The sequence below is a fragment of the Heterocephalus glaber genome, unplaced genomic scaffold, assembly GCF_053883595.1.
Source record: "Heterocephalus glaber isolate CG9 unplaced genomic scaffold, H.glaber_assembly_v1.0 deba00000122, whole genome shotgun sequence".
Taxonomy (NCBI): domain Eukaryota; kingdom Metazoa; phylum Chordata; class Mammalia; order Rodentia; family Bathyergidae; genus Heterocephalus; species Heterocephalus glaber.
In genome coordinates this window covers 9,729,581-9,753,186 of record NW_028258138.1, presented here as the reverse complement: position 1 = coordinate 9,753,186, position 23,606 = coordinate 9,729,581, and the positions used below count along the sequence as shown (strand labels likewise).

The window sequence follows — 23,606 nt, the reverse complement described above, 5'->3', positions numbered from 1 at the left end:
GTTGGCTATTTTCTGATCTAAGGGACTAAATTAGATGCTGCAGTAGTATTTGTGAGAGGGGAGGGGAGGAGAACAGATTTTTGCTTTGGGTCGTGAAGCCGCCAGTCCTTGGGTGGCATTTGTGAGAAGTAGGGAATTTTTTGTTTCATTACCTTGTGGTTAAATGTCTGGGCTATACATCTTCAGTGGAATCAGATTAAAACTTGGCAGCCTCTGCAAGAAATTAAAAGATTGGCAAACTTTGTGACTGAATCCTGACCCTAGCGGGGCCTCTTTGCTTAAGCAGAGGCCTCCTATAGGCAGAGGGATTCCAGCTGGATCTGCCGTGCCCTGGCAGATCTGGTGGTGGGCCCCTCCCCGCATTGTCAGCATGCAACTCCTTCACCAGGTCGGTTGGACCCCACTGAAACCATTTGCAGAAATGACTCAGCTGAAAGTTTGAAACTGAACCTATACATTGATCAGATTGATTGGATAAGAGACGGTGGCCTATGGTACAGACTTACCCAAAGTGAAGAGACACCAGAGAATGAGAATGATTTAACTTCCTTTGACAGAAAAGGACAAAAGTTAGTTGTTTTTTTTTGATACTGGGGATCGAACTCTGGACCTTGGGCTTGTGAGGCAGGCAGTGGAACCACTGAGCTAAATCCCCAGCCGAAAAGTTATCCTTGAATGCAAAAATTTCTTTGAAATGCAAAGGTGCGGCAGAATCTTTCTCTCCCTCCCTCCTCCCTCTCCTTCCCCTTATTGCCCTCCCCGACCCCTCCCCTACCCCTCCCCTCCTTCCGTTTTTCTCTCTCTCTCTTTCATTCCTTCTTTCTCTCTTGTTTCTTTCTTTCTTTCTTTCCTTCTTTCCTTCTTTCTTTCTTTCTTTCTTTCTTTCTTTCCTTCTTTCCTTCTTTCCTTCTTTCCTTCTTTCCTTCTTTCTTTCTTTCCTTCTTTCCTTCTTTCTTTCTTTCTTTCTTTCTTTCTTTCTTTCTTTCTTTCTTTCTTTCTTTCCTTCCTTCCTCAGGGCCTTCTTACTGAGCTACATTCCCAGCTTTTTTTATTTTTATTTTTTTGAGACAGGGTCTCACTAAGTTGCTAAGTTGCCCGAGCTGGGCTTGAATTCTGAATTAAGAGTTCTTTTTTTTTTTTTGGTACCAGGGTTTGAACTTAGGTCCTTGCGCTTGCAAGGCAGGTGGCAGAACCACTAAGCTAAATCCCTGGCCCAATAATTTTTTTTTTTTTTTTTTGGTACCAGGGATCGAACTCGGGTCCTTGCGCTTGCGCAGCAGGTGGTGAAACCACTGAGCTAAATCCCTGGCCCTGGGCTTGAATTCTGATTTTCCTGCCTGAGCCTCCCAGAGGGGTGGAATTACAGCTGTGTGCCACCATGCCTGGTACAGAATAATCTTTTTAAATACGATTTGGAAGCTTTTGGAGTCTGGAGGTATGGTTCAGTGGTGGAATGCTCACCTAGCATGCGCAAGGCCCTGGTTAGGGCCCCAGCACTGCAAAAAAGGAAGGAAAAATGATAGGGTGTCCCATGGTCCCCAGTGTCCATCCTGTGGAGTGGAGCTGGGCAGGTGTCATCCAGTCTCCCGGAGTCAGTACTAAGGAATCCCACCCCTCTCAGAAGGAAAGATTGAGTTATCACTAACATTCCTGCTGACCAGTAAATATGAAAAGGAGGAAGATGTTACAAAAACTAAAAGCAATGTGAAAATTTTGCTGTCATCTTCATTTTTAATCCTTCACCTTCCTCTGTTCCCCACACTATGGAAACCCCCAAAGGCCACTTCCACTTCATTGTATCCTCTTCTGAAAGGGCAAAAATAACCCATGAGAGTGCCGCCGGCTGCAAGGGGCTGCCTTGCGTGCCCCGGGCGTGGGCAGCTGCTCACCCAGCCCTGTCTCCTGCAGTGTGCCAGGTGATTGGGATGTACGATTACACGGCTCAGAACGACGACGAGCTGGCCTTCAACAAGGGCCAGATCATCAACGTTCTCAACAAAGAGGACCCTGACTGGTGGAAAGGGGAAGTCAACGGGCAAGTGGGGCTCTTCCCATCCAACTATGTGAAGCTGACCACGGACATGGACCCCAGCCAGCAATGTAAGTGCCCTTGTGGCAGTGTTCCTCTCCTCTCTGGTGTCTTCCAGTAAAACATGCAGCATTGCTCTGATTCTGCTGAGCTTTGTTTGCAGAACTTAAAGTGAGACCACTGCTGCATTTGCAACAGTCTCTTTGAAGACCTTCTGTATTTCGAGACTTTATCTTGTGGGGTTGTTTCGGTTTTGGTTTTTATTTGTTTGTTTGTTTGTTTCTTTTTAATTTTCATTCCTTCTGTAGCATGTCCCCTCCCCCCCTTTCCTCTTTCTTTGTTTTTTTTTAATCATTTTGGCACCATGCTGTTTACATGCCTGACTCATTTTCCTAGCTTGAATTTTGCTCATTGTTTTGTTTTGCTTATGTGTTGTTTTCCTCCTTTTTCTAGGAATCATATGTTGTCCATCCCCCCCTCAGGCTTGAAAGTCCTCAAAGAGACCCACTATCCCATATCACTGCCCAGAGGGATGATGGGAGATGCAGCCCTGATCATGTGACTTCCAGCATGATCACCTACTGCCTTCTGAGTAGAAGAACTCACTGCAGAGCAGTTTACCTCATTTTACCATAGTTGCATGTGATCGCAATGTTTGAGTTATTATTTGCAGAGATAGAAGCAAAAATTACAAAAATACACAGGGTAGTGGGTCCTTTTGTGGCTTTCCTAGTTACTCAAATTGACTTCCCCCACCTTTGCACAGGTGCTTTCAATAGTTTCAAGATTATTTTTAAATATGTATTTTAGACTTTTAATAAAAATCAATCAATTAATTACTTCTTTGCTATTTTGGTTTTGCAAAAAGACCCACTATCAAGGAATGCTGCATGTGCTATTAAAAATTGTTCCAAATGTCCATAAATCTGAGACTTGATGTATTTTTCCACTTTGTCCAGTGTTACCAACTAAATTGTGTAGTTTGGGGCTTTCCCCTGCCATAGAAGTACAGAGGAGCTTAGTAGGTGTTTGTACCTGTTTGTGTGTATCAGATGTACCTTGTTGAGCATGTAATACATCTTGTACATAAGGAATCGGTTCTTTCTGTGGCAAACGCTATTACATTGTATGATGCTCTAATCATATTGCATTGATTTTATTTTGCACCTTGTGGCCACATGAGAAAGCGCCTGTGTTTTTGTTTGGTCTCAGATTTATCTGGTGGAATTGGTGTTTTGTTTGGGGTTTTTAATTTTGTGTGGTTTCATATCATAACTCAGTAGACAACAACACCGCTGAGGTTGTTAAACGATCAACAGTATCTACAATCTCTTTTTTTATTCTCTGTTACATGAGGTTTTATTCCAGTTGCTTTTCATGGAATGGCATATTTTGAACAAGTAATTTTCTTGACAAGAAAGAATGTGTAGAAGTCTCCCTGCGATTAATTTCCAATGTTTACATTTTTTAACTAGACTGTGGAATTCCTACAGATTAATATGAAATGGAGCTCATGGTCCGTGTATGTGTTAGCTGTGCTGTAGCTGAAACCATGTTTGTCTTTTAAACACTTAGCTGGAAGCTCTTAATAAAAACGTCCATTGCTGACAGCACAGAAAGTGGGTGGGGGAAGCCTCAAGCACAATCTAGCTGTCCTTCTAATGACTCTGTAACTTGTTGTCCCCTGTGTGTTCCTGTCCCCTGGAGACACTGCTCCGGCTGTGTGCAGCTCCTCCTCTACTCACATGGTGCAGGGGACGAGGGCAGCTCCTTGTCCACTCGCGCTTCAGTATTTTCATGGCTATGAATGTAAAATATATAAATATATAAACCTGCGGCTTTAACAACTGTAATACGACCTTTTGAATTAGTTACATGTATAGATAATTAAATTCTTCATATAAAAGTTAGATGGAAATGTCTCTGTGTTCTTGATGTTGGAACCTGGCAGTGTTGAGCATTGGCCTGCTGACCGCGAGCTGTTGGCGGGATGTGCTCTCTGAAATACAGACACGCTCAGACCCTCATTGAGTCTTTCTGGATGGCCCGTCCTCGCTCCCTGCCTACCACTGTGTGAAGGTTGGTCCTTGTCATACTGGTTTCCAAGCACAGGACTCTCCCACCCAGTTCAGTGCTCAGCTATCTCATTGAGCTTCCACTATACGTGGTGGACACATTGGCAGGCGTGTGATTTGGCTCAGGGTATAAAACATTTTTCCAAAAGATGTATAATAATAAGGGACTGGTGAACACTCAAGATCTGTGTGGGCAAAGACAGAAACTTGCGTATTTTCCATGTTTTATTCAGGATCTGCTCCCACCTGGCACCCTCTGGTCTTGCTGCCTCTGCAGAAACAGCCAGCATACACACTGATGACATATGTGCTGCAATGATCACAAGTTCGATTCCATCCTGTGCACTTCACTTATTGGGCCTCCCTTGCCCTTCAATTGAAAAGTGATTTCTTAGTCAATTCAGTAAATCTTTCCAGGAATGTATCTACCGTGTGTTGGGTGCCCTGTTGGGTTCGGGGGAAAGTATGGTTCCTGTCCTCATGGGATTTATATCCTAATGGTAGGAACAAGCAGAAAGCCAAACTCCGCAAATCCATACAAATGTAGAGGTGTGTGTTTGTGATGAGGTGAGGGTAACATGCTGGAAGTGTGGGTGCAAGGCACGCTGCTCGGGCCATCTGGAGCAGGTGGCCAGGTGCAGGTGTTGTAGGGAAGGGTCAAGAACTGTTCCGGGAGGAGGTGATGTTGGAACTGAAACCTGGAGGAAGTGGGGAGAGAAGTAGCTGTTGCCGACTGTGATGTTGGGAAGAAGAAGGCCCAGAGGAGGCGGGGTGGAGCTCCTGCTGTTTCCCAGCCCCCACCCCTCTGTGGAACATCAGGCAGGTCAGCAGGCCCGGTCCCTTACCCAGGACGCTCACCTTCATAAGGCGGGTTCTGCCTCCCGTCTTGAGTTTGGCTGGAGGAATACAGTTGTCAAGTGGGCGATCCTCTGAATACCGCCCCCTCTCTCCCGCCCTCTCAGCAGATCTTCCCTCTGGGTTGGTGAAGCTGACATAAGTTTTCCCTCACAACTCATTTGTTTTGCATTGGGTTTTCAGTATCCATCTGACACAGTGGTTCTCAGCCTCTGAGGTCTTCTGGCATCTAGTGAGCGGTAAAAAGATGGTGGGGTGCCGCTGAACATCCTGTCATGCACAGACAGGACGGTCGCCAGGACAAAGAACGGCCTGAGCCAGGTGTGGCGGTGCACGCCTGTAATCCCAGCCTTCTGGGAGGCTGAGGCACGTGGGTCCCAAGTCCAAGACTAGCCTGGACAAGCAAGGGACTTAGGCCTGACTCAAAGTAAAAACGTTTTAAAGGGCGGGGGATGTAGCCAGTGTGAAAGCCCTGGGTTCAATTCCCCAGTACTGATGTCACCAGTGCTGAGTTTGAGCAAGAAGGGTCTCACCTCACTGGCCACTGTGGTTAATGGTCACCTGGCTGCCCTTGGCCAAAAATGATAGCCCCACCGGTGGCTACTTGCGTAGCCCTGGTAACTACCATAAAAAGCATCCCAGAACCTTGATTTTTTTGTATTTCAAAATCTCGATTATTCACCATGTCCTCTGTAGTTTGGCATTAGATTCAGCTCTTCTACTCATATTCTCTCTTGGGAAATGTGGTAAATAAGAGGGAAAGAAAGAATCTCCTAAATAAATTGGAAAGGTATGTGAGGTAGCTTCTTTAGCTCCATGCTTTAACCACGTCCAGTTTTGATTTGCTTTGAATCATTTGTTCAACAAAAAGAACTGGTTGTTAAATCTTTTCATGTCATACTGGTCTCTGTGAATAGCCTTGGGACACTGGTTTGTTCCAGTGGTATAGAGACAAGAGCCCAAACAGAGTCGCCTTCATTGTGCATGTGTGAGTCACCTTCTTCATAAAAGGACATCTGGGAGAAGTTGGTCTAAAACAAAGATTCATGCCTTTCCAAAGCTCCAAAATATTACAGCTTGAAGAGTGGTGGAAATGTGGCTGCCTCGTCTCTAGAAGGAAACCCAGGGAGACCCAGAATCCCATCCCAGATAGTGATTGGGTTGTGCATCAGAACTGGTTACCACAAGGATTTGATGCCATCAGGAGAAAAACTCAGTAACACTAGCTTAGGAAATCTCTCTTAACTAGTAGGTTGTACCATATGAAATTGCCAACATTGCTATCTCTTAACCATAAAAACAATTTCACGTGGCTCAACCCAATACAGTGTACTATTACATGGCACATGGTAGGTTATTACTCAGAAATACCTATTGAATGAGTAGATTGAAAAAAAAGGAAGACTGTAGAAAATAGTCCAGATTCTCAACACACATCACCCTCCAAGAGGAAACCAAAACATCTCTCCAGTTTCCTTTTCCCTTAGATGCCAACTTCCTAGAAGCAGCAGTGTCCTTGGAGTCTCGCTGATTTGACCTAAGAAAGCTGAGGACCAGAGAGCTTGATGTTGGCCGAATCTCCGCTCCTGGGCAGGGTCAGAGGACCCCCACCCCACCCCGGGTGACACTCAGGTCCACACTGCTCCCTGGCAAACTGAAAACCATTTGTGAGAGAGAGTTGAATGTCACATACAGAAAGATGAATATCTGATACTTTGGATCTGGTGGCAGAGGAAAACACGTTTTCTTGGGTCCTTTTTAAAAAAAGAAGACCCACATTTGGGAAAACCAGATTTCCAGAATGTTTCCTGATAGGCAGTTACCTAATCCATTTCAAAGGGTTCCATGGCCACTCAGGGAGGTTCTATTTTTATGTTGAAAGCTTCCCAGGCATTTTTTAAATTATATGATTCAATTCACAAGAATTAAGATTTTGTTTGAAAAACAATGAGCATCAGGTGTAAGATATATATGTATTGTGTCCATGCAACTTGCTGTTAAGTGCATTGCCTCTTAGAAGGTACATGTTACTGTTTTATGGTGTCAGCAGTGTGTGTGTGTGTGTGTGTGTGTGTGTGTGTGTGTGTGTGTCACAGGCAGTAAGACATATCTGTAGCTTGGTATCTTTGAGTTGAATGGTGAGGTCAGGGTACAGCCGAAAAGCAGACAGATACCACTCTGTAAAAGATCCTGACAGGCGGACAGCTGCTGTGTCCACATCCGCTTGGCACATCATTTCCAAGTGATTTTGCAAGCCTCCAAGAGGAAGCATCCCTTCCCTTAACTCAGCCTGTAATATTTTTCAATATGGACAGTGCTTCCTCTTGTTGTAGTCTGTGAACCCTGACTCAGAAGAGGGGAAGCCCTTGTGATCTGCCTGTGCTCACTGGTGAGGCCCCTGGGCTCCCCTCCACGCCCCACGTGCTCCCTTCTTCTTTCAGCCTGTCACCCACACTTGCATACTGAGCCACTGTGGTGCATTCCAGCCCTCACTGAGGAGACGCAGAAGGAAATAGGGGAGCGTGGGGTGCAGGGATGCCCCCTGAAGATTGCTTGATGGCACTGAGAGCTTAGACAAAGCTGAGCACAAGTCTTACGCCTGACAGTGGACACTGGGGCTCTGGGGAGACAGTGATGTTCTCAGAGCAGCTCTGCCCACTCACTCCCTGGTTGCGCCTCTTTCTGGTTTGCATGTGAGGAGAGCAACCCTGTCTTCCCCAGAGCCTCTGAGCTCCCAGTCTAGGGAATCGGTGACTGCATCTTTGAAAGGTGGGAATGGGTCCCTCTTCCCTTGTGTGGTTCCTCCTTGGGATCACGGAGGGTGTTTGGAGCGGGCAGTAAGGAGTCCACATGGTGGGGCTCATTCTCAGTTCACAGACATCAGGCTGGCCCCCCAACCTTTGATCCTTCTTGACTGCAGGCAAAGTCAGGCTTGCCCTGGGTGCCCTTGGTCTGTAACAACTGTAGCTCCCAAATTTCCATTCCTGGCTGCCACCAGAAGCCTGTACTGCCTTATATAGTAACATTGCTTATCAACAAGTTCAGTTTATTATTTTACTCCACTCCTCTTCCAAGTTTGGCACCTTTTATTTCCTTATAGCCTGCTGCCCATAGGATGATGGGCACTCAGAGGGACAAAGCCATATTTCGGGCCCTTGGGGCTAAAGCAATCCTGAATAGCTATTCAGAGCACGGATTCAAATCTTACCTCTCACACTTACCAGCTGGATGACCTTGGGCAAGTTATTGACCCTCAGTTTGTTTCCTCATTTACATATGGAGAGAAAATAACACTTAGCAGAATGTAAACACCCAGCAGATACTAACTTTGTTGTTCTTGGAGAGGGAAGTCATTTGTGCCTGGTGGGTGAGCATCAAAGGACCCAATCCAGTGGTGTCCTACTTGCTTCCTTGCAGGAAACCAAGTCAGCAAGTGGGTCACGTGTGTTTAAAGACCTATCAGAAACCATTCTTACGGCTTAAAGACGTCAGAGGGAGATTGGACAGCTTCCCTTAAAGTGTTCAGATATCTCATTGCAAGTTTGTCCCACTAATTTGTACACAGATACAGCCCCTTCCCTGTGTCAGCAGGAGGCCCACTTGTGTGGTAGCAAGCAGCTCTTGAAAGCATCCTTCCAGCACCCCAGACATGCTTTGCTGGTGGATGTGGACAGCTGCCTGTGTTTCACACGGTGGACGGTGGGGCAGCCAGCAGGAAAATGGAATGTGCAAGGTTTTTAAATGTCACGTCTGTGGACTGTGTTGGCAGCCCCATGCAGCGCCCCACAATAAACTTGTCACAAATGCACTGAGTCACTGGGTCCTTTATTCTTCATCACAGCCCTCTGTGGCCTGGTGTTCTCTTGCCAGCAAAGAATGGAACATGCAGCAGACCCCCACATACACCAGGACTGGTTGCTTTTTTCTTGTTTTTTTAAGCAATCACGCAGTTTGCAAAGGGACATGCTCTTCCCCAAAGTGCTGTCTCCAGAGTAGCTGCCCCAGCACTCTTAGAGACCCTGGGAAATCTATTCCTTGCCCCACCGTGTGCACCTCGAGATCCCTCAGCCTTGGACCCTTCTGCTCTGCTTGCTGGACCTCCAGCAGTGCCCGAGCTGCAGATCTGCCTCAGCAGAGAGGGCAAAGCCAAGGAGGCCTTGTGGCTCTCTGGGGCGTTGCCTTAGAGTCCCGCAGCCCCATGGGAAGGCCACATGCATCTGAATCCTCAGTAACGGCCTCCAGGGACTTGGTCTCCAGTAGGAGCTCTCACCCCAGGCCTCCTCCAGGGCTAGCAGTACACCCGCCAGTCCTCTCCTCCCTCTCCTCCCTCTCCTCCCTTCCTGCTGGCAACCAGGAGGGGCTACCTTGTCCTGCGCTTCCCTCTCCTGCTGCTCCTATGGAACATGAGCAGATGGGATGCCTGTGTTTAAGGATCCTATAGGAGTGGGAGGAGACACTGGCAAACATCAGCAATCATTCCAGCTCACCATAGACAAAATAGGACAGAGCATCACCAAGGGTTAGCACTCTAGCAGAGGGGATGCCCCAGGAAGGCCTCTATAAAGAGGTGACATGGGGTGGAGACCTGACTCAGGAGTCCTTTGAAGATCAACTCAAGCAACAGCAAGTGCAAAGGCCCTTGGGCCAATGAGCTGCTCCTGCCCCTCCATAAGGATGGCGTAGTCTTCTGACTGCCCCTTTCTTCTCCAGCCCTCATGTCTTACTTGTTTTCATTTATTCTTATCTGTGCTCAGTTTTGAGCCCTGCTTGATCATCACCTCAGGGAAGCCTTTTTAGCCAACTCATTCCTTTGTGCTTGACAAAGTGAAGGCCCAGGTGGGGCTAGTTACAGAGCTAGTCTCTAGGATCTGGGCCAAGTATTCTAGTCCTGTCACCTTTCAGGTCACTGTGCTGACTTTTCACAAGAGTCTAGGCTTTTGTGGCCCCAGTGGCTGTCCACCTGCCCTCCTGAGAGTGTCTCCTCCAGCCTGCAGGCCACTAATGGCACAGACCATTTTCATTACGGGAGTCCCTGCCAGGACTGGAACCCACCTGTAGTGGCCTCCCGGGCCTACATCTAGGGGGAAGTGGGGCATGCCGGCAGCACAGATGTGGGGCCTTACCACCATTAGAGACTGTGTAACCAGCCCCCCTAAGGCTCCACCATCCCCCAGGCCTCCATCTGATCCAGAGGTGGTGGACTGTGCTCAGGGCCATGGACCTCTCCATTGCCTGGCCCCACCCAGCCTGTCCAGTCTTGCCAGCCCAGAAGCTTCCCCTATCAGCAGTGTCCTGTCCCTCACTCTCCTCTCCCCTTCAGCTTTCTCTGCCACCACTCCTGCCACAGTGACTCAGCTCTTCCCTGAACTCCTTATCACGTCACAGTGAGTGGCTGGAGAGGCTGATGCATGAGTAACTAGACACTCAGCTCCCTCAGTAGATGGCAAGCTCACTAGGGGCAAGGCCCATATCCCAAGTCTTGTTAATCCCCAGAGACCTTCACAGAGCGGGTGGGGGATGTAGTGTTGACACCCTTCCATGTGGAGTTGACACGGAGGGGCTTCTGTCTCCCTGATGATTATAAGTCAAGAGAGCAGAGTCCTGCACACTTTCATGCCCCTCATGGCACCTTGCTTTTGGGGGCTCCTCAGGAAGTGTTGGTGTGGATCATTCCTGACATGCCCTCGCCTTGTTCTACCACCTCTGTCCTTCCTCCCCAACTTGGCTCTGTGTGGCACAGCATTCATTCTTCTCCCTGTGTGTTGCCTAGAACCCAGCACAGAACTGGGTAGAAGTCACCATATTGAAAAAAAAGCCCTCAGGAAAAGACCTTAAAGCAGGAAATGAGCTCATGAATCCTAGGAATTATTCTTCATTGTTCCTGTAACCACCTTACATATTACCTGTTCATGCATGTGTTGTGTCTGGCTTTCTGTCTCCCTCACCAGAGTGGAAGCAGCACCAAAGCAGGGCCTGGGCAGATCTGTGCAGTTGCTGAGACAGCAGGAAAAGTCTCCGGGTCAGGAGTCTCTTGTGTTCCAGTGGGGCCCCTTTACCATGTTCAAGAGAGACCAGGCCATGTTCAGCCCCTTCTGAAGACAGTCCTGTGGGGATGGGAAGTACACCTGCTGTTTGCAAAGCTCCAGAGCCTCCCTGCACTGGGCTGTCCCAAGACTGCTCAATCAGGTATTTGGAGAAGACCAATCTGCCTTGGCTCAGCCTGGCACCACCAGCCCCAACAGCCTTGAGCTCCAAAGACAAGCGTGCGCTCTCAGGTAGTCCTTCCAGAAGCTCCTGGGAAAGAAGGGGGTGAGGGCCACCCTTTGAAAACCTGGTGATTTCTTCATGGTTCCACTTCCTGACACCTCCAGGGAAGCCACCGCACATCTCTGAACTCTGCTGTACAAATCTAGATGAGGGTCTCGAATGGAGCAGCCGTGGAGCCATAGGCATAGAGCTGGCATAAGTGGTAGCAGAGTGGCCCCATTCACAGCTGCAGTGGCCCCATGCACAGAGCAGCAGTTCTCTGGGCTCCAGGTTGTGGATGGCCAAAGAGGAACAATGTTCTGTGGCCACAGGCCTCAGGCCCCTGGGACAACAGCTTGAGTGACCTACCCTGAGCTGGGTTTGGCTGAGCAGTGTGGCAGCGCCCATGCTTTTGTGCCTGGACTGATGAAGTTTCCAGATTCCTCTCCCTTTTCCTACTGGTGCCTTGATTCCTAGGCCACACTTCTTCTGAGGAGGGATCCTCTCAAGCTCCACCCTGGACCCTCATGAGAGCTTTGCTGGTGAAGCGCCTCCTTTGCCAATTCAGGGTACAGCAGGGACTCAGATTTCTAAAGGCCCTTGGGGGACTCTGCTGGGCCACAACCCTGTGCATTTTACACAAAGCGATCCCCTCAAAATGCGATTTGAATGTCCCTGACTCCACCACCAAAGTGCTTCCCACCCACTGTGGGCTGAATTGTGTCTCCCAGTGTTTGGATGCCAAAGCCGTGACCCCAGGCACCTACGGAATGTGACTGCACGTGGAGGTAGTGTCCCCAAAAAGATAATTAAATTACCCTGAGACCAGCAGGGCAGACCCTGCTCCAATCTGATTGGTGTCCTCATAAGAAGAAGAAACTGGACACATGGAGTCACCAGGGATTTGCACACACATAGCAGCAAGATCATATGAGGACTCAGCAAGAAGATGACCATGTGTAGGCCAGGGAGAGAGACCTAGAAGAAACAAGCCCTGTGGACACCTTGCTGTCAGCCTTCCAGCCTCCAGGATGGTGAGGGACTTCCTTTCTGTGCTTCCAGCTGCCCCGTCTGTGTTGCTCCATTTTGACAGCTCGAGGACACCAGAACACCAGGTTGCGGGCCAAGCAGGAAGCATAGTGGAGGAATTCATTGGGCAAGCAGCCCAGGCTCCCTCTGTCTTTATGAGCTGAGGCTTTGTCAACTTACTTAACTCTTCTGTGCCTCAGTTTCTCCATCTACTCCATGGGGGACAACAGTAGTTACTGCATAGGATTATGAGTGAGGAATCAGTGCCTGGAGCTGCGAGCTCAGGGTGGCATTGAGTGTGAGTGCTCGTTGTTCGCCATCCCCTGGATCTACTTCCTTCTTCCACTCCTGTTCTTGGGGCTCCAGGTGCCCCACTCTGACTCCCCTTCGCTCCACCTGTCCTCTCTAGTTGAAACCTGCCCCCCCTCAATATTTGCCTGACGACACTTGTCTTTGTTTTGAGTTGCTATAACAGAATACCTGAGACTGAGTGATGTATAAAGAAATTGATTTGAGGGCTAGGAATTTATCTCAGTGGTTCCGCTGCCTGCCTTGCAAGCGCAACATCCCGAGTTCAATCCCTGGTACCAAAAAAAAAAAAAAAAAAGAAAGAAATTGATTTGACTCACATTTCTAGAGACTGAGAAATCCAGGATCCCGGGGCTGTGCCTGGTGGGCCCTTCCAGCCTTGATGCCCCATGGCAGAAAGGTGGGAGGCCAGGGGGCTGGACACATCAATATTAATTACTCCTGAAGGTACTACCTCTCAACATTGTTGCATCTCGGAGTAAGTCTCCAACTCTTAAACTTTGGGGGATGCATTTAACCACAGCAAAGTCCATCTCAATTCTTCTGCAAAATATTCCAGACCCCTCTAGTCAAAACTACTGCCTCTTCTGCTGGGGATTTAGCTCAGTGGTTCCGGCGCCTGCCTTGAAAGTGTAAGGACCCGAGTTCGATCCCCGGTACCAAAAAGAAAGAAAGAAAGAAAGGAAGGAAGGAAGGAAGGAAGGAAGGAAGGAAGGAAGGAAGGAAAGAAAGAAAACTACTGCCTCCTCCCCTCACATTCCAATAAAAACATGTTCCTCTATTATAACACCTTAATTTGCCTGTGTACCCAAAGGATTTATTTATGGCAGCTACTAAGGATACCTGAAATCCTGCAGGGTAAGGCACATCGAAAGCAGGGACTTAGTAAGAAAGAAAAAACTTGGGTAGTGACATAAACGGCCAAGCATGAGCTACAAAATGCATAGCAGATAGGGACCAGCACCCATGCCAGGGATTCCTGCATCAATTATAAAGCCATAAATGATGCCCCCCACACAACATTTGTATTTATGGCAAATAAGGAGATGATTTATTTCTGGGATGAATTTTTCATCGCTTCTCAGCAGTCATTATACTGCCTGGCAACATTGTAGACTGGATTGCCCTTCCTGGAAGAAAATGAAGCTTATCTGGAAGCCACATCAGTACTTGTAAGATTCTGGGTTATGATTGAGTGCGTCACCCAGCTACACGGGTCTAGACAAGCCAGAGAGGGATGCCAGGGCTCATGAAGACATGGGCATGAGGGTCTTTGGTGTCACTGAGTAGCATCTGTCACCTCTTACCATGGTCCTCCATGCCCAACAGCTTCTCCAGATCCCTAAAAATCAAATCTTAAGGATTTGCAACTCTGGTCTGAGAACTGATGACAACTTCCACCAATGCCCTTTAAGAGGCAGGCGCCTGGTACTCAGTGAGAGTTTGACCAGGGACACTTCCTCATGTCATATCCACTTGGGCTTCATCTCCTCTTCCTCAATGATAGCCACCCCCATATACCACACTGCCCAGGATGTTGGGGGAGTATAATTAGGTTAATTTTTCCAGGGGGATTCAGTACAACTCTGGGGTATGTAGGTTCACATGGCAAGAGAGACTAAGGCTGTGGACACCAGGAGTGTGGACACCAGCAGTGTGGACAGGAAATCCAGGATTCTGCAGATGCTGACCTCAGGCCATTTAGCAAGAGGAACTGAGCCAAATGTTCCCAGAGACAGCAGGCATCCTTTCCCTGGAGGTGGAAGCCACTGCCCAAGCTTCCATATTGTTCTCTCTCTTGCTCGCTCCACATTTTGTCTCAAGTCTTGTGTTGGCACCATGACCTGTGCCAGGTGGCCCTTTCCCACCGCCCCCTTGTCTCCTACAGCATGTCTGTGTCCACCTGGCACCTGGAGACCACCTGCCCTGTCGGTGTCCACACCCTCAACCTAATGGCCTTGCCTTCCCCGCCATGGCCAAGTCCAGCACTCAGGGCCTCTTGGTGGGAGCTTCCTCTGCTGCACAGAGTCCCTGCTTCGCTGAGTCTCTGCCCCCACCATTGGCAGGCTCTCTGGCCCATCTTTTAATGCTTGCTATTTTAAATTTCACTTCCTTCAGAGTCTCCTCCACATTTGTGGGTTTCCCTGAGGACATGGACAGTCCCTTGCTGATCTCTGTGTCTCTTGGACTTCCTGCAAACTTAATAAATATTTATTGACCAATTTACTGTATACTTTGGCCCTTTGATAACAGGAACCGAGCCTGTTTGTTTGCTTTGCCCAATGGCCAGCTTGCTGTGAGGGCTACTTTGGGTCTCAATATTATGCTCCTTGTTGGGAAAGATACAGTGACTAGAGGTGAGAAGAGGAGTCACAGCCATTTTTTACCCTAAAGGCTTTTGTTCATGTTTTTTGTATTAAAAAGATTTATTTAAATTACTCCATGATATGAACAATGGTCAAAGGGGACAAGACGACCTTTTTGGGGTAAGATTTTCCCATACTTTTCCCCAGGATTTATTTACGCATCCCTGTCTTCCAAAGGGGCGTCACAGCTTGCTCTACTTTGTAAATGTGTTTAAGAAAATTATACAAAATGTAGGCATATAGATTAGGAATTTTATGTGGACTGTAATGAGGTAACATTTTTAACTGCTTGGAGTCACTTGCAATATTTCCAATATTATTTCAGCTGTGAGTGGATTTTAGTAAGTTATGAGTCTCCCTTCATTCCTCCTGCCTGTCCATGGAAAATCCTTCGCCATCCTTTATGCTCTCCTTTTTCGCTGGCAAGGGGGGCTGGCACACCATGTTTATCCTGCTACCCAAAGGAGAGAAGGGCCACCTCCCTCCATCCCTAATACAAACTTTTTTTTATTTGAAATGTCTTTTCCATTTATCCTGTTTTGAATAATGGAGGTTTCTTTTTTTTTAACTGTTATTTTTCTAAATATTACATTTTCAAAGGAAGGATATTTTTGAGTTTAAAAATGTCTTTTCACTTCTTTTGTGGTTCTCCTGGTCTGGCATTCACCAGCAAGAATTTGTTAAACATCCCGTGGGTCGGTTTCGTGGCTGAGAGACCAGCTCAAGTCTACATGATTGGTTTGCAATGTGGAGATGAATCTCTCCATGAAATCTTGGCCTCTTGTTGGGTTCTGGGTCCTGGAGAGGCTACCAGTGCTGACTCCTGTCTCCAAGGAAGCTGACAGTTGGACCTGCGTGGGGTGGGATTCACTGGGGCGAGCTGCCCAGACCCACCCAGCACTCTGAGACCCCAATACCCAGCACGCCCAGAAGGCTGGAGCTGCCTAGAGTTGGTGGCCACATAGAAGCCATCAGACCCATCTGAACTGGCCCCGGGCACCTGGGATTCTCAGCTCAGTGGTCCTAATTTACCCTGGACCTTCTGTAGTTCCTCTGACACTGAGCTTCTTTAAGACTTACTCCAAGTAAAACTTGGGACCCAGAAGAGCTAAAGTCCAAAGCAAGCATCACTTTCCTGACAGGTCTTTGTTTCTGGTTCCTCAGTCATTCTAGATGTGTCTCCAGGCCCCTTGTACCTCCTTGTTTCAGAACATAATCCTAATCTGGTTGTCAGTTTCTGCTTTAATAATGTCCAGGTTTCTTAACAGGGTCTGCTGGCAGGTGAAGTAGGCAGTTCTCTGTCCTGTATATTGTGGGTCATTTACCAGTAATGGCCCAGCCTGGCAAATTCCAGCAACTATCTTGTCATTAGGACAAGAATGCACTCTCAGCCTTTGCAATGAGGGTGCAGTATCCCCTCAACCTCCTGTGTGTCTAGGGACGTCTGTTTAGTGAATGCATGAGGTCTATGAACAGGCTTCAAGAGGGCTTTGGAACCTGATGAAATGGTCTCCAAAATGCACGTGTGTCGTGTGTGTGATACACATGCGTGTGCTGGGGCAGGGGCCCATAACATCTCAGTCTTCTCCAAGGGAACTGTGACCTAAAGGGACACTTGGGGGTCCAGCCAGGGTCCACTACCCACCTGATGTTTGTGTCACTATGAATCCTGCTTCTTAGTGTTTTCGAAATAGATTCAGACCTGCCTCCTCTTCGCCAGTATTCTAATATCCCCGCAGAAGGGCATGTCTTGAAAACCCCAGTGGAGTCTGCATCGGAGAGAGGAACACAGCTCCAATACATGGGCTGTATTTGGCCACTGAATAAGAAATGTCCAGCGTCCTAGCCCCTTGGCCTCTCTCAGGACAATGGGGTAAAAATAGGGTAGCAACTGGATGCACCCCTCCCACGGTTCAGAAATGTTTCCTGGGTGACTTCTCCAGGAAGTTAAAGACATCAGGGAGGCCCCTCACTTCCAGAACCCTGAGCCACACAGCAGCTGGGCAGAAGCTGGCTGAGTGCAGTGAGTGAGCAACCGTGCCTGGCTTCTTCCAGAGAACTCACTGCTGAGGTGGCTGCTATCAGAAAAGATGATGAGCACCTCAGGGCAGGAAGAAGAGCAGGGCCATGAGGGTGGCTGAGCTGAGACCCAAGTTCAGATCCATCTGCATTCTGTGCAAGGGTTCACACTCACCTTGCGGCCCCAGGGAGTCCAGCTCAGCCCTGCACGTGGCCCTTCTCATGAGGTCCAAGATAGAAGGCGTAGAGGGCACTAATATAAGGATGGCTCATTCCTGCTGCTTTCCTGTCAACTTCCTGCTGGTCCTGAGATGTTCCTGTCCCAACAAGAGAGGTTATGCAGCGATTGGCAAGGAGCGGGAACAAAATCAGGGCTGGGCAGCCCTAGAGCTAATCTCTGGAGCAGCTGAAGCATTTGCCAAGAATCCATGATGTCATGTGTCTGAGAGGGATCATTCTATTTGCAGAAGCATCCAGCATATAGACCAGCTTAGTCAGGAGTCCAGGTAACCCCCTCAGGGGAAGGAGATGGAATCTCAAGGAATCCCAGGCTGTCCAGAGCAACCTTCTCAAACTTCAGCAAACCTTAAAATCTCACCTGGAGAGCTTGTTGAATCACAAATTTCCAGACCTCACCCTGAGGAGTCAACTTGGCCAGGAGCCTGGTAATATAAAACTGTAGCCCAAAGGGGATGCTGACACCACAGGTCTGGGGCCTGGCAAAGGATCTTGCACTGTGCTCCATCGCGGCCCCTTGTGGGAAGCAGGGAGGACAAGAAATGAAAATGAATGGGAATCAGCCCTACCTACATCTGCTACACTTCCTAGTCTATTCCACAAATCTGACTTGTGCAGTTAATTTAAAAATCTCTAATAAAATGAAGTGAAGGGGACTATTGGCCTGGAAAGGTGTGTCAAGTCCTGCACGCGGGGTGCTCCCAGGAAAGAAGCCTCCCCATCCTTTAATTCAGAGTATTGAGGGGCAGGGATGTAGCTCAGCAGCAGCACCTGCCTGGCAAGCCAAGGCCCTGAGTTCAATTCCCGGTGGGGCAGGGGGCAGACTTAGCCAATGAGCTACACATGTTCCAAACATACAAACCCCAAATGACAAGCTAAGTGAGCAGAGGCAAAGGCCCGCGTCAGGGCGTTGGAGTAGCCATTCTCTTGGGCAGTTTTGGCCTCCACAGAGACGTCATGCTGAGCTGTTGCTCAGCTTCCACAGGGCTCGGGCAGCAACCTTGTCCAGAAGAGATGTCCCAGCTCTCTCTGGATATGTCCTGCATGTCTCTGGTCCCCAGGTCCCCTGGGAGCTTCAGCAGAGCCACCTTCTCCCAAATCCAACATCAGGATATCTGTGTGCCCTCCGATAGCTTAGGGTTAACAGCAGTGATCCACGGTAGACCTGGCCTCTGGAGCCTTCAGCACTGCCAAGCTGAGATCTGGGGTGAGCCTACTTCTCCAAGTCCCAGTTTCCTCATCTGCATAATGGGAAGAATGCTGGTATAATAGAGGGGAATTAAAGGCAGTTACCAATGTAAAGCTGGGAAATGGTCACGAAGTCTTTCAACATCATTTTCATGGTTAGAATGGAGCAGGAATGTGCTGCCCCTATTCATTTCTGGGGCTGCTGTGACAAAGGACCACAAACTTGGTGGCTTAAAACAGCTGGAATTGATTGTCTCATAGTTCTGGAGCCCAAGAGTCTAAAATCAAGGTTCGGGCAGGGCCACCCACCTCTGCGGGCTTCGAGAGGATCTGTTCTGGCCTCTGGTGTTGCCTCTCATGTTGCTGGCAATCTTTGACATTCCTTGGCTAGTAGCTGCATCATTCCCTCTGCCACTGTCGTTACATTCTTCTGTGTCTCTGTGTCCTTGTCTTCTTAGGACACGGGCCATGTTGGAGCTCAGCCCATCCTCATTTCTATGATTTCTTTTAAACTTGGTGTCCCTAATTCCAAGTAAGGTCTCATTTACAGGTACAAGGACTTAGGGCTTCAGTACAGCTTTAGGGGACACGGTTCAACCCACAGCACCGCTCACCTGGAATGAGGGCCTGGGGTGTCTTCTCTGTGACGCTGTGAAGTCCCTAGACCTGGACTAATTGTCTCCAATGTTTTTGTCTTCCAGGGTGTTCAGATTTACATCTCTTGGATATGTTGACCCCGACTGAAAGAAAACGACAAGGATACATCCACGAACTCATTGTCACAGAGGAGAACTACGTGAACGACCTGCAGCTGGTCACAGAGGTAATGGCAGCTGTAGGTGGCCACAGGGAGAGGCAGGGGCCCTGCCATAGACAGCTGTGTTGGGGACACTCTGACGTAGAAGGGGCATATGGCCACCGAGTGACAGATCTTCCCTAGAAGAGACAGTCATGTGCTCGCTATGCTCTGAGTCACACCCACAGAGGGGCAGAACTCTGTTGTCCCAGTGGGCACCTGAGCTGCAAACTGGTTGGTGCCATAGAGCTGGTCACATCCTGTCCCTGGCCCTCAGTGTTGGCATCTGGAATGGTGACCAGCTTGCTGGTGTCTCCAGATGTTCCTAGTAAATCTGTCCCTGAGCACGAAGGTGTTTCCTCTGTGAGCGCCGCTGGCCTGGGATGATGCCTCATCTGGTCTGTTCCCCAGGTAGTCATCGAAGGGCTTTATCTACCCTGTCCAGAAAGATGGGGTGATGTGGAGTTGGGGTGCTGAAAAAGCAAGCTTTTGGTGGAACAAATTTGCAGAGCTGGACCTGAGGTCACCCTACAACTTGAAAAGTCCTCTAGTGGTTTGGAAACCACCTGCATCCCACCAAAGGTTGTGAAACCATCTCGTCGGATAGTCCTAATGCCCCAGAGAGACACGGCCGGGCTACCCAGTGTTGGGAGACCACAGCTTGGGTTTCTAGCCCACAAGCCACCACTAACACACGGGCAGTGGTGCAACTTAAAAAGGGTGGCTCCAGACATTGGACTGCTATTAAATATACAGTGTAGGTGACTAGGATGTGAGTATCCCCCCTTTAGATGTGAAACAGGGTACCCCGGGATCTGCCTGATTCAACACCGGTGTAAGGACTCATAGGGATTAGGGCTCCCAGGGGTCGAGTTTATTTCAAAGATGGGCTGTTTCCCCATCCCTAAAGAACCTTCTGAAGTGCCTCCTGCCCCTTGAGACAGTTGATAAGGAACACCTTGTAAGCAGGAGGATCAACTCCTTGGGGTCCCAGTGAGATCTGATGTTTACTGCAAGCTGCCCAACCACATAAGAGCAGGGTTTCACCTTCCCCCCTTTAACTGCCCCGACAAGTGCTGGCTGGCTCTGTCCACAACCGGCTTTGCTGAGGCAAAGCAATGGACTCATTCCCGAGGGCCCTTACATAGCTACTTGTTAGGGGCAGGAGATGCTGCAGGCTCATCCCTGACTGTCACCTTTCCCCCTGAGCCCATTTCCTCCCAGTGGGAGGTGACAGCCCAGTGGGTCTGTATGATGCTGTACTGGCTCCCAGGTTCTTACTGGTGGAGCTAGGACCCATCCTCCAGGGACTCACCTGGCTTCCCTCCCTGGAAGATAACACAGCCCTGGTGGGGACCCTCCCATCTGCTCAGTCCCCAGCGGGAAGGTGGGCATCTGGCTGAGCTGCAGCCCCGTCCTTTCCCTTGCTCTGAACAGACTGGTGCGTGCACGCGTGGATTTTGAGCTAACTGTTTGCTTTCTGAACTGCTCCGTTTTCTGCACGTAGATCTTTCAGAAACCCCTGATGGAGTCTGAGCTGCTGACAGAGAAAGAGGTTGCTATGATTTTTGTTAACTGGAAGGAGCTGATAATGTGTAATATCAAACTACTGAAGTAAGCCTTTCTTCTCTAACCCCTACCTCGCCGCTCCTGGCTCCCATACCAGCACCTCGTGCAGTCGGTCCGTGTGTCCCTGTGCATGCTGCCCTGTGTCTTTCTCTGCCTGTTTTGCACACTGCCACTCACAAGTGCCATCACCTGCTTCTGCCTTCGTGCTTTCCACAAATTCACTCCCAGTTCCTAATTATGGGGAGCAAATCTCCAAGGCATCCCGGATCCTGCTTTGACTGTTGTCCCAGAATTTCCAGAGTAGGGCCAATTCTGGCTCCCGATCGACAGCCAGCTCCATCCTGGTAGTGGTACAACCCCAGCCCCAAAGCCTACCCTCAGGGTCTCTGGTGGCAGATAGAAACTGGGGAGACTCCCCTGTCTTGGAAGGGCTCTGAGAAGCCCCACCTGCAGCCGTTGGTGTTTCATTCCTACTTTAGTTTGCAGAGACCTGGGTTTGGATTTTACCTCATTGCTTTTCCTCTTTGAGCCTCAGGTTCCCAATCTGTAAAATGAGGGGGTTGGACGCAATCATCACAAGGATCTTTTGTCATGCTAGAATGAAAGAAAGAAAGATCAAAACCCCAAATCCTTGTTCACCAGGTCCTGACTATAGCGTGACTTGCTAGAACACACACTAATCCTGGCCTCTAGGGCATGGGTGGATATACCAGCTAGGAGCAAGGCCCTCTCCTCAGCCCCAAAGATTGTGTCTGGCCCTGATCTCTAGGTTCAGGTCTTTGGGAAACTACCATTTCCTAAACGTGACCCCTGTGTTGTTTTTGTTTTGTTCGTTGTTTCTCTGGTGGGGGGAGGGTGAAGATTGAACTCAGGGCTTTGCACATTTAAGGCAAGTGCTCCACCACTGAGTATCCTGCATTGTTTTTGTAAAATAATGTCGTGTACCTACTGTCTTGGGTGTGTGTTTTGCAATGCATGAAGAGAGGGAGAAACAGGCACAGACAGGCAAACATAAAGACATAAAATTCTGCTTGTTGTGTGCTCTGGATAACAATCACGGATGAGCCCAGGCAGGCACACGGAGAAAGTCTTTCCATTGACCTCTTGTGGAGGGGGATGCAGAAGTGTTCTAAACATAACATGGGTGTTGGACTCTTGGGCTTACACTTTGCTGTTGCCTTCTGGCTATGTGTCTTTGGGGAGGTCACTTATAGTCCCTGGGCCTCAATGTCCTGTAAAATGGGGATTTTATTGGCCCTTTTCTTGTTTTTGTAACAAAAAACAAAGAAAAGAGGTTTATGTGGCTCACAGTTTTAGAGGCTGGAAGTCTAAGATTGGGCAGCTCCATCTGTTCGGCCTCTGGTGGGAGGCCTCATGGTGGATGGCATCATGGCGGCAGGAGAAAGTGTGAGAAGATCACACACAAGGCAGGAAGCTGGAGAGACTCAGGAGCCAGGCTTACCTTTTTACCTCTCTTTCTCCAGGGAACTAGCCAAGATCCTGTGAGGGCTACGCTAATTCTGCCAGTGACCTCATTCCTTGTGCTAGTTCCCACCTTTTAAAAGTCCCACCACTGGGGCTGGGGATTTAGCTCAGTGGTTCCGCTGCCTGCCTCGCAAGCACAAGGACCCGAGTTCAATCCTGGTACCAAAAAAAAAAAAAAGTCCCACCACTGAGGCAGGGGATTTAGCTCAGTGGTTCTGCTGCCTGCCTTGCAAGTGCATGGTCCCAAGTTTGATCCCCGGTACCAAAAAAAAAAAAGTCCCACCACCTCAGTGCTTCCACACTGGGGGCCAGGCTTCTAGCACCCCAACCGTTGGGGACACAAAAGTATCCAAAGTGCAGCAGGGATGATAAAGTACCGTTCCCCTATCCTACCTATCCCACCAGCACTCAGACAATGAGGCCCTGGTCTGTAGTAACTGCGGGGCTGGGGCCTTGGGGTCCCCGGTGGTAGAAGCTGAACCCGCACTCTTGGCTTGGAGAGAGGCTGCCCTGCAGAAGGGGTTAGTTCACCTTGACCTACAACTACTATCTTAGTCACCTTTTTGTTAAGGCCCAATGCCTGACACCCACAATTTAAAGGAGAGGTTTATTTTGGCTCACGGTATGTAGTGGTTTCAGCCCAAAGTTGGCTCGCTCCAAGGCTGGGTGACATGGCAGGGGGCGCGTGGAGGAGGAGAGCTGCTCACTGCAGCCTGACAGGAAGCAGAGAGAAGAGGGAGGAGCCGGGGAGGGAGAGGAGCCCTTCCAGGCCTCGCCCCCAGGGACCGCCTCTTCCATCAGACCGGCTTCCTAACAGCAAGCCAGCTATAAACTCCCATAATCCAAGCACCTTCCAAAAGCCCGGCTTATGAGCGCGTGAGGCTCTTGGGTGACAAAGATGTAAGCTTTATCAACTCCTGAGCCTAAAGTGTTGAAGACACGTGGCTTTTAAAAACACAGAAGCTTTCTGTTGAAAACACGTTTCTAAGTGAAAGTGCTGTTCCCTAGTGCCCGAGAAGGGCCACCTCCCGCTCCCCAGCAGTCGGCCTCGGGCCTTGCTCACCTTCAGCTCCTGGCCTGTTTCCGTCACCTTCCTGCTCTTAACCCTCCTTCCTGCTCCTGTGCCTGCAGGGGAACAGAGCAGCACTCTCCCGAGCTCTGTGGGGCCAGGCAGTGTGCTTTCTCCTCCTGTTATCTCTGACCTGCTCCACCATTCTGAGGGAATGACAGAGAATGCTGACAGCTGGGGAATCCAAGCCCAGAGAGGCTGAATGACTTATGGAAAGTCACACAGTAAGCAGGCCGCTCTGTGCGTGACATTCAGGGTCCCAGAACAGGGGATTCCACTCATTTATGCCATGCACGGAAAGAACACAGAGCCAGGAGGTACAAGCTCCAAGTTT

General features: G+C 49.1%; 1 protein-coding gene and 1 long non-coding RNA gene across 17 annotated transcripts in view; one reads left to right on the top strand and one right to left on the bottom strand.

The window, feature by feature from the left end:
* The window catches only part of Itsn1 (intersectin 1), a 207,855-nt gene that overhangs the window by 158,255 nt on the left and 25,994 nt on the right, over positions 1-23,606 (top strand). For all 10 annotated transcript variants that reach the window (XM_087208245.1, XM_087208250.1, XM_087208242.1 and 7 more), the window contains 3 exons: positions 1,909-2,100; positions 19,055-19,176; positions 20,657-20,763. In XM_087208245.1, the coding sequence (XP_087064371.1) occupies positions 1,909-2,100; positions 19,055-19,176; positions 20,657-20,763 (421 nt within the window). The remainder of the gene's footprint in view (positions 1-1,908; positions 2,101-19,054; positions 19,177-20,656; positions 20,764-23,606) is intronic.
* Positions 2,097-23,249, bottom strand: LOC110348650 (uncharacterized). Of its 7 annotated transcripts, XR_015450185.1 has the most exons (5): positions 22,825-23,249; positions 21,226-21,312; positions 17,527-19,093; positions 17,104-17,245; positions 2,097-16,678 (listed from the first exon to the last, which is right to left on the bottom strand). It is a non-coding gene; the product is annotated as an uncharacterized LOC110348650 (long non-coding RNA). The 7 variants fall into 7 exon arrangements; XR_002394069.2 differs by having other exon boundaries at positions 2,097-15,760; positions 16,555-19,093; XR_002394067.2 differs by having other exon boundaries at positions 17,104-19,093.